Source organism: Sarcophilus harrisii, chromosome 4 (genome assembly GCF_902635505.1).
Source record: "Sarcophilus harrisii chromosome 4, mSarHar1.11, whole genome shotgun sequence".
NCBI classification, from domain to species: Eukaryota; Metazoa; Chordata; class Mammalia; order Dasyuromorphia; family Dasyuridae; genus Sarcophilus; species Sarcophilus harrisii.
The window spans coordinates 169,823,625-169,839,660 of NC_045429.1; the positions used below are offsets into that span (position 1 = coordinate 169,823,625).

The window sequence follows — 16,036 nt, forward strand, 5'->3', positions numbered from 1 at the left end:
CTTTCAGAAAATAAAAATTATTTAGATTTTACACTAAGCCAACAATAAATATACTTATTCTTTGTTGCAGTTATCACTGAAAAGAAGAGGAAGTAAAGATTTGCAAAAATCTGATAAAAAGTCACAGCAGACTCCTACAGAGGTAAGTTAATTAAAAAAAAATTGCAAATATCTCAAATCTTGTCTTTTTAAACATATATTTATTAAATAGGCCAGAGAAATCATTTTCTATAAGCCTTTTTCTCATTTCTCCTTCTTTAAATCAAGCCCTCAAATCTCCTAAACTTAAACTTGACAATTAACTGGCTACACAATATATACATAGAAACAAATAATAAAACATATATAAATATTTGCTTTGTATCAACTGTAAGAAAGCAAGCAACTTGAGTCATTTAGATCACTGTTCCTGCTGACTTCTTAATTCTGTAAATACAGATCACACATTCAGTTTTTTCAGAAAACCTAATTGAATTCTCTTTTTGAGAATTTTCTTCACATTTTTTTAAAATTATAAAATAAGAATAAAATAAAAGTTCTCTGAGGAAAGGAATTTATTTTAGTTCTTTCTTTTTTGTACTTCTTCCAATCTCTCTTTAGAAGAGACTTCATTCCTCAAAATTCCATTGCCTTTTAAAAAACCATTAATGGTATCCATAGTTTCTATAGGAAAGGCTATTAAAGTTGGTGCTATGTATATTTCTATGTAGGTATAGATGTAGGGTAACATGCATATGTCCATAAAAAAGATACTTAATTAGTATATTCTTGGAAACGTATTACTAGTTTAATGCATTCATTTAATCCCATAATTTCAGAGTTGGATAAGAGCACAAATTATTATCTCTATCACTTACATATAATCATCTGGCCATTGTTTGAACACTTCTAATAACTGTGAAACTGTTTCATCTCAAGGTATTTCATCCCATTTATGTGTACTGATTATCTGAAAATTTTTTCCTTATATCTCATATAAATATCTTCTTTTTGCCTTTTGCACCCTTGCTCCTAATTCTGTACTCTAACCCTAGAAGAAATCTCGTTTCTCTTTCATATAACACTTTAAGACAGCTCTCGTGTTCCCAAGTTCTTTCTTCTCCAGGCTATCTCCATTCTTTCAGACCATCCAAGTCTTTCCCCATCTTAGTTACCTCCTTTAGATATTCTCTAGCTTATTAAAATATTTTTTTTAAAATGTACCTCTTAGAACTGAACACGGTAGTTACCTTCTTTATTCTAGATACTAGATACCAGGCCTCTTTTAAATCGGGTAAATCAGGTTAAAATTGCATTAATCCTTTTGTAGCTGCCATAAGTCATGGTTAACTCATAATTGGTTTACATTCAGTTCAATTCAATAAACATTTTATTAAGCTCCTACTATGTGCCAGGCACTGTCCTAAGCAATAGGGATACAAAAAACAAACAAACAAACAAAAAAACAAACCAAAAAAAACCCCGCCTAAAGAAAACTGAAAAGCTCTTGGGGTTAAGCGACAACAGTATATTTTGTTCATGGAGTTGAAACCAAGCAAAGCTGCAGATAAAGACTCAAACTATGAGTAGCCACACCTCTCAGATCTTGTATTTGTATGGATAGTATGTTTTCTTTTAATGTTACTGATGTTTGCTTTTCATTTTCTAGATTATCCTATCCTTCACTTTGTATTTGCATTCTCAATAATATGTCTTCTCTTTTGTGTCATTAGTGAAAATGTCATTGTGTATTCACATTTTTTTCTATTCTGCCAATTATTTCTGCTGTGAAGGCCCTAAATTCTACTCTGACAATTTTCATTTCTCTTTTAACCGCTCAGGAATAGCACAAAGTGATTCTATATTATCCATGAAATCTATAGTTCTATGTCTTATTAGATGTTGAATCATTTTTTTTTTGCAGTATTTATTCATAAATATCTGAAACTATTTACTAAATTTGAAGGCCATATTTCTGCTCCTAATGTCTTCCCTGTTTGTTTATTTACTTATGTGTAAGTTTTTTTTGTTGTTGTTGGGTTTTTTTTGCTACTTTTACTAATTTCAATCTTTTTATCATTATTTTCCCCTCTCACTCACTTCTGGTGGTTTCCCAAGGGGCTGGATTTCAGAGTGCCTTAGCTTCTTCCCTTGCTGGACAATTCATAGCTTTCTGAACTAGATCTCTATCCTTACTAACTTTTAGGGAGGACAGAACCGGTTCCATCTGAATGATCTCTTTCCTTTAGAATTAGTGAGTGCCACACAGCTCCCGCCGAATAAAATGCCTACCACGTTGCCTCTGTTCCTCAATTTTCTGGGTTAAAGTTAAAGTTCTGCTGTGCTGCTGCTACCATATCCCTTTCCTTATCTGTCTTAAAGCTGGATCTTCAGGCACTAGCAAGAAGGAGATTAGGATATGGAATTGCATCCTTTTGCAAGTTTAGGGAGTTGGATTAGCTAGTGAAACTTCACTGGTGAATGGTAGGGGACAGGGTGCTGAGTGAGGGTGAAATGGGTGTTTAAATAAAGTCTTTAACTTTAGGCTCTTGTTCTAGATCAGGGAGACAGCTGAAATTGCTTTATCTTTGATACAAACTTTCTATTTTTGAAAGATCTGAGAGTTTGTAGGGAGCAGAGAAAATGTTTAGTCCTCCACCTTGTTGTACATATGACCCCATCTTGTAAGGTTATTTAGTGAACCCAAATAGAACTTTACATTTATCTCTATCAAGTTATACTTCATTGCTCCATAGCTAAAAAGTAATAAATATTTGCCAAGAATTTTTAGAATCCTAACTATCATCCAACCAATTTGTCATCCCTTCCAATTTTGTGTCATCTATATATTGTATAAGCATTCCATTTTTGCCTGTGTCTTGTCATTTATTAAAATGCTAAATTGCAGAATGAAAGGGATATCCATGAGGAACTTCTAGTAATAATTTTCTTCCAACTGATATTGTTTGACCATTCTTTGAATCTAGACATTGAATTTACCTCCCTGAAACTATTGTCTAACTCATATTTCATTTTGTCCATACAAATAGTATGAAAGAATGTCAAATGCTTTAAAAAATCTAAGGAAAATCTTTCTATAGAACCCAGATGATCTAACAGTCTAATAATTTTACAAAAATAAATAAAAAAAGAAATTAAATTAATTTAACATCTGTTTTTGGTCAATAATAATAATAACTCACCTTAAGATTTCAAAAATATTTTACATATCATCTCTTTTAATCCCTATAATAATCCTGTGGGTAAGCACCTTATTTTACAGATGAGGACATTGGGATTCAAATGTGATTCTCCTAAAATCACATAAATGATGAGTGCTTAAGACAAGATTTGAACTTTGTTCTTTTTGACCCCAAGTTCCATACTATCCATTGTACCATGCTGCCTTACCACGAAACAATGCTGGTTCTTTGTGGTTGCTGCTTCTATTTCAAAATGTTAACTAACTAGCTGTTTAATGATTTATGGCACCCCTCAATGCTATTTGAAGATATCTAGAACATATTTGGATCCATGTTCTATTGTTTACATACCCAATTATCCTTCCAAATTATGATCAAACTACCTTGAAACAAATGCAAGATAAATAAAAAAGGAAATTACATCCTTGACACATATTTCTCAATCACAAAGGACAAATGATTATGAATACTGCTTGTAGCTTCCTTGTCCTGATAAATTATCATGAGTCTAGGGAAGCAATGAAAGGCAAATAAATGATTTCCCCATAAGATAAAACACATTATCATATGCGCCTATGTATGAAGATACCACTTCTTTTATCTGGTTGAGGGTCTATACAGCCTGGCCTGTGGAAAAGGATAAAGTCAGATAGGAACATATTGTAACTCCATTATGTTTTCCTATAGTGCTTAGTATTAACACATAAAAGAAAGGAGTACATTCTATTTTGAGGAGCAGTAGAAAGCAAAGACCTTTATCTTTTCTCATAGGGCAGGCTAGGTATAGATCCTCAAAAAACTTTGAAGCATTCTATCATATACACTGATAAAAATTTATCCTAACTCTTTTACACTTAAACAAACAAACAAACAACAACAACAACACAAATAAAACCAAAAACTGAAGAGTAGAGTATAATAGAAAGAACAAGTTTAGAGTTAGGAGACCTAGTTTCTTATCTTAGGTCTGCTACTTACTACTCCTTTAACTTAGGGCAAGTTACTGCAGGTCTCTAAATCTCAGTTTCTTCATCTTTAAAATGAGGTTGAATTTGATACTGAAATGCCATTTTTTTTTTTTTTTTATCTCTTAGAGATTATTTTATCTAAACTCACAGTGTCTTTCACTGAAGTCTTTTCCAAGCATAAGGCTCTTGTCAGGTCAGTTTCTATGATCTTTTCTTCATCTGATTTATCCCTTAGTTCTCTGAGATCTTGTCAATGTTACCTTGGTTAGATATACTTGATTTATGTCCATATATCTTGGGCTTTATCCAGTGAATTATGTCTTACAAGTTTTAAGTATCTCAGTCTTTTTAGAATCTAGCCCCTTAATCCTTCCTTTTAGTCACAGAAGCCTTTTACATTGATAAGCAAATCCTTTTCTATCATCCCTTCAGAGATAGAATGGCTGACCATAACTTTAATATGTTTTATTTCCCCAATCCCTGAACCTGTTATCTAAGTTTTTCCCCCTATGGGTTTCAGGGTATAAAAATCTTATTTCATCTAATTTAGACCCTTTCTTGAAGATCTCAAGGCTCTGGTATTGGAAACTAGTTGACTGAAACAACTTCTTTAACTGCTTGCTAATGCTAGCATTGCACTTCTTTGTGAATTTAGCTTTTCTATATTACTAACAGGAACACATTCAAGAGACATTATTGAATGATCCACCATGTACAAAGTTCTTGTGATACAAACACAAAATCAAAAATGTCACTCTCAAGAAAGTACTGTTAAGCAACTTATATGCTATTGCAAAATATAACTTGCATATCAACAAGTAATTGAAATGTAATTTGAAGAGTGGGTGCTAATGTCTGGGAGGGTAGAATAAGAGAACATGTCACATAGGAAGACTCATGAAGAGTTGCATAATTAGCATTTAGGCTGTCAGGTAATAAATTCTTCTTCAGGACATCAAGCTCCTTTTCTATTTAGAGTCAATTTTTCTAGTTTTTAAGAAATGAATTTACACTAATAACATTGCTAAAAATAGTCACATATTTATACAACAAGGTGGTATTTTTAATTTTATACCCCACATTCTTTATTCTTTTTACACATAAACCCTTATCAGTCTTAACTGGATCATTTCCCTTTTTATTAATGTATTTTAATCAGTTTTTATTTGTATCCAAGGAGCTTAAATTCTATATTTTTACTATATTTTCTATTCTATTTTCTATATTTTTACAAACTAATTACTAAGTAGTTGGCTTTGTGGGTCATTTTAGGGCAGGGAGTATTTTCATCCCTACCTATTTCCCCCAAGTTACAGTTAAATTCCCATAGCATTTTCTTTTCTTGTTAAATATAGGAAAAGTAGTATAACTTTAAACAATATTTCCCTTAAATAAGGTAATTTTTTTCCAAGTGGGGAGTAGGGAAACTGACCTTTGTCTTTCCCTAGTACATTTTCATGAATGCATACTCTGCCATCCCATTTTATTTTTTGAACAATAACATGTATGTATATTAAACTAAAATTCACTCTTAATATACTATGCTTGCTGTCTCTTTTTCTCCCTCCTATTCTCTCTCTCTCTTTCCCCCTTCTCTCTTTTTCATTCTCCCCTTTTGAATAGCAATACCTTAAAACCATTCCATTTAAATCACAATTTTCTTTCTTTATATTTAGCCTCATTTTTTTAGCTAATATTATATCAATTTTTCTTCTCCATTAGTGAACATTAGAGATCAATATATAGAGGATTATATCTCTTAACTTTTAGTACTGTTATATAATTTGTATTATATGTTCCTATTTTAAGTAGTAATTCAAACAATCATGGTTCATCTATTTAAAAATGTTCAAGATTTTCTTCAGAATTTCTTTTTTCCTTCCAATTTTGACTTTCCTCTTTTGACATCTTACATTTTTCTTAGGTGCTATTACCTCCCTCCCTAATCCACCCTCTATAGTCCTGATTATTGTTGGATGTGGGTTTCATTGATAGTGAGCTTGTTCCCTATTTCTCCTCCTTTCTGGCTCTTCTCTTCATTTCTCCAAAAGTTCTTATATTACCAATTTTTTTCCTTCACTGTAGGGTTCATAAATACAGTTTTAATTGAGGTAGAATCAACTTATTTTCTTTCTTCATCAAAGGTATTTTCCTGTGTTTCCTATATTAGATATATTCTAATCTTCATGTAAAGAAATATATCAGGTGAAAGAAAGCTAGAATTCACAACTGAATCTCAGACCATAATAATAACAATAATAGTCATATAATGCCTTAAGGTTTCCAAAGTATGTCACATTTATATTATTTCATTTGATTTATTATTATCCCCACTTTACATGAGTAAAGTACAGATGAGAGTAGTTAAATGTCTCAAAGTTAATAAATGTCTAAGGCAGGTTAATACAGGTCTTTTTGGCTCCCTAGCCAATATTCGGTGCACTGTGATTCCTAGCTTCCTTTTTTAGTTTAGCTGTTTGTTTTTTCACTTTCTTACAAGCCAGTCCCTGAAACTCTCTTGGGAAGGGAGAAGAGAATTGAAAGGAAGAAGTTGATGAAGAAGAAGATGGTAGAAATGAAGCAAAAAATAAAGGAAAGAGAAAAGGAAAAAAGATACAGGTCATGGTAGCTTTTAAAAGAATACAGAAAGGGATGAGAATAAAAGAAAGGAGACAAGATAATCAATATAGCTTTTGTATGGGGGAATAGGGCAAATGGAGAACTATTTTGAAAGATTGATTATTGTGGAAACCATTTTGTCAGGCATGAAAATCACTGCTCAGCCAAAAATAAGTCATGGAGTGGAGACCAAGATTACCAATTTGATGGACTGAAACCAAAATACATATCTGTAATGGTTAAAATCTCCAGAAGAGGAAAAAAAAAAAAAAAAACTTTGACAGAAACTTTAGAACAACAGAGAAAATATATTTCTTTTGAACAATATTGCACTAGAAAATAAAAGGCTCAAACTTTTGACATAAATTTGTGGTGGTTCCATTTATCAAGTTTAGATAAAGAATTTGCTCATTATCTTCATCTTTTATTACTAATCTTAGTCTGAGCTCTACCAACTAGGATAGATAGATAGATAAAAATATGAGAGAAAGAAGAAGAGATAGCAAAGACATAGAAGGATGCCATAAAGGTAAATATAAGGCAGTGAATGGCAACTAGGCAGGACAATGTATAGAGTTCTGAGTTTGGAGTCAGGAAGATGAGTCTGAGTTCAAATCCTGTCTCTGACACTTACTGACTGTATGACCCTCGACAAGTCATTTAATTTCTATCTATCTCATTCTCACATTTAAAATGGGACTAATCAATAGCAGCTACCTCTTTGTGTTGTTGTAAAGAATAAATGGAATAACATGTGTAAGCTTATTAATTTTAAAAGCTCTATAAGAATGTGAGCTATTTTATCATCTTTATCTTCCTCTAACATCCTTCGATAGCTTTCCGACATTAATTTGGATAAAAAATGCCAGTTCCCTCCTAGTTTCACTTTTTTAGTAGTTATCATAATAGAAAAAAACTTTTGTACATTAAATCAATAGGATCTGAATTCAAATCCCACTAGTGACACTTAATACCTGTATGCCACTTGGGAAGCCATTTAATCTCTTAGCTTTAGTTGCCTCATCTACAAAATGGACATAATAATAATGCCTGTTTCATGGTTTTGTGAAGATCAAATGGAGTCATAAAGTAATTTATAAATCTTAAAACTCTTCAGAAAATGTTAGTTATTACTAGTGAAGTTATATCAGCATTTCTTTAATCAACTATCCACTGGGATAGTTTGTACAAATATATCATATCCTTATTTCCCACAAAGATTGTACATAGTTATTTTTTTTTTATGAAAAGGTTACCTGAAATGATTTCCTATTAGATTGATATGATTTCTTGAGTGAGATTTAGACTATTTCCTTAAGTGATTGTGATCCTTCTTTATCTATTTAAAGAAAAATGCCTTTATTTCTATCTTCTACTTCCTGGAGTTTGATTTCACACTGATATTATACTGTCAGAAACCCAGACTAATCTGATGCTTTTCTTGAAACTATTAATGTGTCACAATATCTTTTTAAAATAAAGTCATAATGCTTCTTCTAGACATTGTTTCAATCTTGAAGATAATGAGCAAATTCTTCTTAAAATTTTTTTTTATATTTTAATTTTTTATTAAAGCTTTTTATTTACAAAACATATGTTTGGATAATTTTTCAGCGTTGACCCTTGCAAAATCTTCTGTTCCATATTTTCCCCTCCTTTCCCCCAATCCCTTCCCTAGATGGCAGATAGTCCAATACATATTAAATATGTTAAAATATATGTTAAATCCAATATATGTATACCATTACCTCTCTGCATAAGAAAAATTGGATCAAGAAGGAAAAAATTACTGAGAAAGAAAACAAAATGCAAGCAAATAACAACAGAAAGAGTGAAAATGCTATGTTGTGAACCACACTCAGTTCCTACAATCCTCTCTCTGGATGTAGAGGACTCTCTTCATCACTGAACAATTGGTACTGGTTTGAATCATCTCATTGTTGAAGAGAGCCACATCCATCACAATTGATCATTGTATAGTCTTGTTATTGCCGTGTAAAATGATCTCCTGGTCCTTCTCATTTCACTTAGCATCAGTTCATGTAAGTCTCTCCAGGCCTCTCTGAAATCATCCTGCTGGTCATTCCTTACAGAACAATAATATTCGATAACATTCATATACCATAATTTATTCAGCCATTCTCCAATTGATGGACATCCTTTCAGTTTCCAGTTTCTTGCCACAACTAAAAGAGCTGCCACAAACATTTTTGCACATGTGGGTCCCTTTCCCTCCTTTAAGATCTCTTTAGGATAAAAGCCCAATAGAAACACTTCTGGGTCAAAGGGTTTGATAACTTTTTGAGCATAGTTCCAAATTGATGAGCAATTTCTTTACCTAAACTTAATAAAAGGAATCACCAAAAATTCATGTCAAAAGTTTGAGCCTTCTATTTTCTAGTGCAATATTCTTCAAAAGAAATATACTTTCTCTAGTGCTCTGTAGTATCTGTCAATTTTTTTTCCTTCTGGAGATTTTAACCATTACAGATATGTACTTTAGTTTCAGTCCAATCAAATTGGTAACTATGGTCTTCATCCTATGTTTTTTTTTTTTTTGCTGAGGAGTGATTTTCATGGCTGATAAAATAATTTCCACAATAACTAATTTTCTAAAATGGTTTTCCATTTGTCCTATTTCCCCCAGTTGGTTCTCTCATTTCCTTTATTATATTCCCATCACCTTTTGTGTTCTTTTACAGAAAACAAAAATAAAGAAGCTACCATTGCCTATATTTCTTTTCCTTTTCTTCCTCCTCTTTATTTTTTGCTTCACTTTCACATCATCTTCTTCATCAATTTCTTCCTTTCAATTCTCTGCTTTCCTGTAGATAATATTCACTGCTACAACATTTGCTCTAATAGGTCTCTTTTCTCCATCTGAATATATCATGTATGTCATGTCCCTGCTCTCTTCTTCTTCCTCAATCTTTGAGTTTGTCTAATTTGCTGTAACTTCTCAGTCCTTATAGTGAATTATCATATGTAGCATATGCTGTCCCTTGCCAGTACTAGCCTACTCCTATAGGTGAAGCTTATTTATTTTTGGCTTTGTCTTGGACTTGAAATTTCATCTACTTTGAGCATTCCTGATAAGAACAACACCCTCTACCAATTCTAGACACACCCTATAATTTGTAGTTCTATAGAATGATCTAATGTAGACTAGGGACATTTATACTAGCAAATGTTTAATAACTGGCTTTCTGGGGGAAGAAAGGAAATGTAAGCACAGAACATTATCATGTTTAATCTCCTTTATTTATTTTGGTGAGACAATTGAGGTTAAGTAACTTGCCTAGGATCACACAGCTAATAAGTGTTGTGTCTGAAACCAAATTTGAACTCAGGTCCTCCGGACTCCAGGACTGATGTTTAAGCTCTTTTATTGACATATTCTCCATTACTTTCCTGAATCTATACAATCAACAACAAAAAAGTCAGACTCTGATGTGTAGCATTTGATGATTTCAGAGGCATAAATGCTCACACTGAAAATCTTTCAGCTCTCAAGAACCAATAAAAACTAAATGGAGTACACCTCTATTAAGGAATAAGTGGTTTACCAGAAACACACAGCTTATATATGAAGAAGGCATGGATTGAATCTAAGTTTTCCTGACTTCAAACCTTTTCTCCATCTTTTATGGCATAATACCTTTCAAAGCCCATTTGATATTCACCAAAAAATACCAACAGGTAGTTAAAACCAGCATTTTATCTCCATTTTACAGAACTCAGAGTAAAAGAACAATAATAATAGTAGAACGCTCTGTGCCAAGGCCATTTGTATCTGAACTCCATTAAAAAAAAGAAAAGAAAAAATAGAAACAGGACATAAAATAATTATACAGAATTTCAGTGATGATAAGAATTCAGTGGTCATCTAGTCCTGTGTATAACTGAGGGAGAAAAATAGCAAATATTCCATTTATAATATACTGGACAAATTGTCATCCAAATTTGATATGAATCAGCCCATTCCACTTTGGGATTATTTTAATTTTTAGGAAATTAAAAAATAAGTCTAATACTTCTAAGTACTTGAAGATGACTATCATATTTGCATGCATTGATTTCTTCTTTTTTGGTCTTAAAATGTATAATTTCTTAAACCATTTCTCATGTGGTATGAATTTCAGGCTTCTCATACTAGTTGCCTTCCAGTAAATCATTTTTAGTATAATAACCAACATTATACAAAATAAAATTAAGATTGCTTGCATTTATATTTGTGGTTTACACAAACAACATTCTTCACAACAACATTATAAAGTTGATAGTTTAAATATTGCTGTCTGTATTTTCAAATTAGGAAACATAGGCTTGGAAAAGAGAATACAGTCACACCACCAAGTACTTGGTGTTTAAAGAAAGCTCTTGAGAAATTCAGAGAGTTTTTCCCCAGAATAAGTCTGTGTTTTCTTTCAAGGTGAAATCTATTCTTCCTTGTCCCACTCCTACCCTCTTCTATCTCTTCAGCTCTCTAAACCCATGTTTCCACTTGTTTACTATCTGTATCCCATCTGTATTTCAAACTCAACATGATAAAAGCAGAACTCATTATATCCATTTAAGTATATACTCCTTCCTCTAATTTCCCTTTTTCAGCTGAGTGCAACACATTTCTTCTCATTATCCAGAATGATAACCTAGGAATCAATCTTGGTTTTTCATTCCTACTTTCTACCCTGTCTGATAAGTTGTTTATTCCATATCCTCAATCTCTCTTACAACTTCCCTGTTCTTATCACTTATACCACAACCACTCAAGTGCAGTCCCTCATCACCCCTTGCATCTATGATTACAATAACATTTGAATTTTGCACTCCATATTCAATCTTTCTCCTCTCAAGTCTATCCTTTGTGTAACTATGAAATTGATATTCCTAAAGTACTAATAAATATTCATATATTTATCTGAATGTCATTCTACTTAAGATGTTTCAATGGCTCTCCATTGCTTTTAGGTTAAAAATGCAAATTACTTTGGCATCTAAAACACCAATTGACGCCAATCTGTCTTCCCTGGCTGATTATATATTACTTTGCAATCTAACTAAATTAGTCATGCCTTTCTATACAACTTCCCATTTCCCAGCTCTTTGCCTTTGCATAGACTGTTACCCATATGAGAAACACCTTCCCTCCTCATCTCTACCTCTTGGAATCTCATTCCTTTCAAGACTTAGTAAAGTGCCATTCTTGATGTCCCCAGTTGTTAGTGCCTCCCATCACTGTATCTTTATCAAAATGTGTCTTGAACTTGTTTATATGTGGACATGTATTCCCTGATAGAATATAAGTTCCCTGAGAGGAGGATTCTTTGACTTTTGTTTTGGTATCCTCTATGACAAGCACCATGTTTGCACAGAGTAAGCATTTAATAAATGCTTGTTGATTGATGATATTGTCTGACTTTGTCAGATTTGTCTATTGTAAACTTCTCCACCACATTTTAATTGTACAGTTATCACAGACAATGATTAATGTATGTGCATACAATTGTTGTTTATCATAGTCCTTTCACTCAATATTCAGAACTACAACTTCCTAAACATTTATTTGCCAAGTAATTGCACAAATTTTTTTGGTGCACAAACAGAATTATTCTTTATATCTTCTTTCCTCTCCTTGACATATATAACCTTTGAATTGGAGCCTAGCCATGAGGGAAAGGAAATTATTTTTGCAGATGTCTTTTTTGATTGTTCATTTTCATGATTTACATAAAAATGATATCTATTCTTTTCTGTCTTTTTTAAAATGAGGAGGATAGTGAAGATCTGAAATGCCAGCTGCAATTTGTCAAGGAAGAAGCTGCTCTGATGCGAAAGAAGATGGCAAAGATTGATAAAGAGAAGGACAGATTTGAGCATGAGCTCCAAAAATACAGGTCATTTTATGGAGACCTGGACAGTCCTTTACCCAAAGGGGAAGCTGGAGGACCTCCCACCACAAGGGAAGCTGAGCTTAAGCTTCGTCTGAGACTGGTGGAAGAAGAAGCCAACATCCTAGGAAGGAAAATAGTGGAACTGGAGGTAGAGAACAGAGGCTTGAAAGCTGAACTTGATGATTTGAGAGGAGACGATTTTAATGGGTCAGCTAATCCGCTCATGAGGGAGCAGAGTGAATCCCTCTCTGAGCTAAGGCAACACCTGCAGTTAGTGGAAGATGAAACAGAATTGCTCAGAAGGAACTTGGCTGACCTGGAGGAACAAAACAAAAGGATCACTACAGAGCTGAATAAGTATAAGTACAAGTCTGGGGCCCATGAAAGTTCAAGGCACCATGACAGCGCCAAGACTGAAGCCCTCCAGGAGGAGTTGAAGGCTGCACGCATGCAGATTAATGAACTAAGTGGCAAGGTTATGCAGTTGCAATATGAAAACCGAGTACTCATGTCTAATATGCAGCGTTATGACTTGGCCTCCCACCTGGGTATTAGGGGTAGCCCCAGGGACAGTGATGCTGAAAGTGATGCTGGAAAGAAAGAAAGTGATGATGATTCCCGTCCACCACACCGCAAAAGGGAAGGGCCCATTGGTGGAGAGAGCGACTCAGAGGAGGTCCGTAACATCCGGTGCCTCACCCCAACCAGATCCTTCTATCCAACTCCAACCACCTGGCAAAAAAACTTCACAGACCGGCAGCAAATGAAGGACATCCGCTCAGAAGCAGAACGTCTGGGAAAGACAATAGATCGGCTGATCTCAGACACTAGTACCATCATCACCGAGGCAAGAATTTATGTGGCTAATGGGGATCTGTTTGGACTGATGGATGAGGAAGATGATGGCAGCAGAATCCGGGAGCATGAACTGCTTTACCGGATAAATGCACAGATGAAGGCATTTCGGAAAGAACTCCAGACTTTCATCGACAGGCTAGAAGTTCCAAAGTCATCAGATGACAGAAGTGCAGATGAGCCATTGTCTGTTAGTCAGGTACAGTTCCTCCTATTGCATCCTAAGTTGTCGAAAAAATCACTTCCTCATAGGTGAGGTCTATGTATTTAGTCTGTATTTATAGGTTAGTTATTATGATACACTCCCTGGCTTACTGGCTTCTAAGTATGATAAAGTTCACCAGTTCATTTTGGATATTGCAACGGAGTTTGCTTTTGAAGTACATATAACATGCCCAATCTTTTTATGCTCCCTCATGCTTGAACTTTATTATTTTCTTAGTAATTGTTTTCTTTATGTTTTACTTAAGAATAAAACTTTAAATTCCAAATTTCTTGATATCTTAAAGCCTGGAATTGGTTATTTCCCCCACCTCTCCTCCTGCTTTCTTAGGGGGTACTTTGCAGTTTTTACATAATGCCTGACTACAGGCTAAAATACATTCTCCAAGATCCAGGAGCATAGATTTGCCATTTCATCCTCCTTAGAGGTAGAACCTGAAAATTTAACACAAAAAATTAAGAAGTACATTTCACTACAAGGACAGGATTTCAATGTCATTTGACATTGTTTGTCCCAAGACAAACCCTGAAGTAAGTAGTGCTAAGAAAAGTAGATTTACCTTGTAAAAAAAAAGCCAAAAGATAAATAGATAAATTTCAGGGGAGGAGGGAATAGCATAATTGTCTCTGTGAAAGAAAAAAAATGGCCCCTTTCCTTCTCTTCTTGTTTCATAACAGGGGCTGATGAAGAAGTAATGTTTAGGTCAAAGCACCAACTATTTAAAATTTTCTCTTGTAGAAAGAGGAATACATGCTATGTGTATCAATTGCACATCAGCAATTGAGTATAGAGCAAAAAAGACTGGCATTATTATATGAGGCCAGTCCAACCTGATATCATCCTTCCATTAATAAAATCCTTAACAATTCTACACTTAAGCCATTATACTGAAGTATTGAAAAGAGATGAAGAATTGATATGCTTTTATCAAGAGGCCATTTAGTTACTGACACATAATTCTGGATTACTTTAATATTTTCAGCAACACCTAGAAACAGCATGAACTTCTGTTACTTTAAACCTTTTCTGGGAATCTTTCTATGACAAACTGGGAGGAGGGTGGAAGAAGGGGAATGGATTGAGGAATAATGAGCTTAGTGATGAAACTTGGAGTTTGAAATTGAAAGCTTAAAATCTCCCTTTCCTTTAACATACAAAACATTTGCTTTGGGTTTCCTTGTGGCACAAATCACAGGGATTGTGAGCATATGACTTGACAAAAATGGTCCTGAAGTAGGAAAGGGAGGGAAGGTGTGAGAGCTTACCTTTCTCTTCTGAATGAGAGAAAATAGTATGTACAGTGGGTTTTCAGGTAAATACTCTTGGGAAATATAGGCTAAAACTATGGGATTTCCCCCTCCTTTACTAAAGGCAGTATTGCATTGTTGCTTATTGGATGGTAGTTTTTTGGATGGTCACTAATTAACTCTTTTGTTTGTCTCTGTATTTACCTTCCCAGATGTTCCAGCCTATCATTTTACTTATTCTCATTCTTGTATTATTTTCGTCACTTTCCTACACAACAATATTTAAACTTGTCTTTCTTTTTACACTGTTTTTTGTGCTGTAAGCTTTTCGTCATTTACTGTTCATTGTAGTATTATTTTTCATTTGTTTATTTTGTCCACCTTCCAAGATAAGAAGTAACAGAAGTATAGTTTCTGTAGTAGCCAATGATATAAAAACACTGAAGACTGCTTGTTTCTTAAAAAAAAAAAAAAAAAAAAAAAGACACACATATACACACACAGCCAAAGCAACTGATTGATATAAGAATCCTGTCTACAAGAATATTTCAGGTAAGAAAAGAGTCAGCATAATTTTCTGTGAATCACCTTAACTTTGGATTTCTTCTTTTAGGTAATTTTTACTGTAATTATCATCAACTTGACTGAACAATTTTTTGAATTCCTCAATTGATACATGTTTTTAGATGTCAAATCTAAAAACAAAGTTTGGGAGGAGAAGGTGGAGAAGAATAATATAATGATTGCTCTAACTGGCCACATAAATGTAGATAATCATAAAAATGCATATTTGAAAAATTGAAACAGCTTTATTTACATTTTCTAACAATGACAGGTTCATTTAAATGTTCAGTCTAAATTTATTGTTAAGAGTCTACTATGTGCAAGGCACTTGGTGGGGGAGGAGGGAAAGGGGAATCCACTTTATTTATATTATGTCTTTTGAGACTCACAACAATTCCTATGAAGAATGAAATATTATCCCCATTTTTACAGGTTAGAAAAATGAAATTGTGAGAAGTTTTGTGACTTATCCATGGTCACACAG

The 16,036-nt window shown here is 33.7% G+C and overlaps 1 protein-coding gene across 3 annotated transcripts in view; it reads left to right on the forward strand.

The window, feature by feature from the left end:
* Nucleotides 1-15,471, forward strand: part of SOGA3 (SOGA family member 3) — a 38,811-nt gene extending 23,340 nt beyond the window's left edge. For 2 of the 3 annotated variants that reach the window (XM_031964298.1, XM_031964297.1), the window contains exons 5-7: nucleotides 71-142; nucleotides 12,542-13,717; nucleotides 15,201-15,471. In XM_031964298.1, coding sequence (XP_031820158.1) covers nucleotides 71-142; nucleotides 12,542-13,717; nucleotides 15,201-15,311 — 1,359 coding nt within the window. In that variant the 3' untranslated portion in view covers nucleotides 15,312-15,471. The remainder of the gene's footprint in view (nucleotides 1-70; nucleotides 143-12,541; nucleotides 13,718-15,200) is intronic. The other variant, XM_031964299.1, reaches the window with a different exon arrangement.
* The last annotated feature ends 565 nt before the right edge of the window (nucleotides 15,472-16,036 follow it).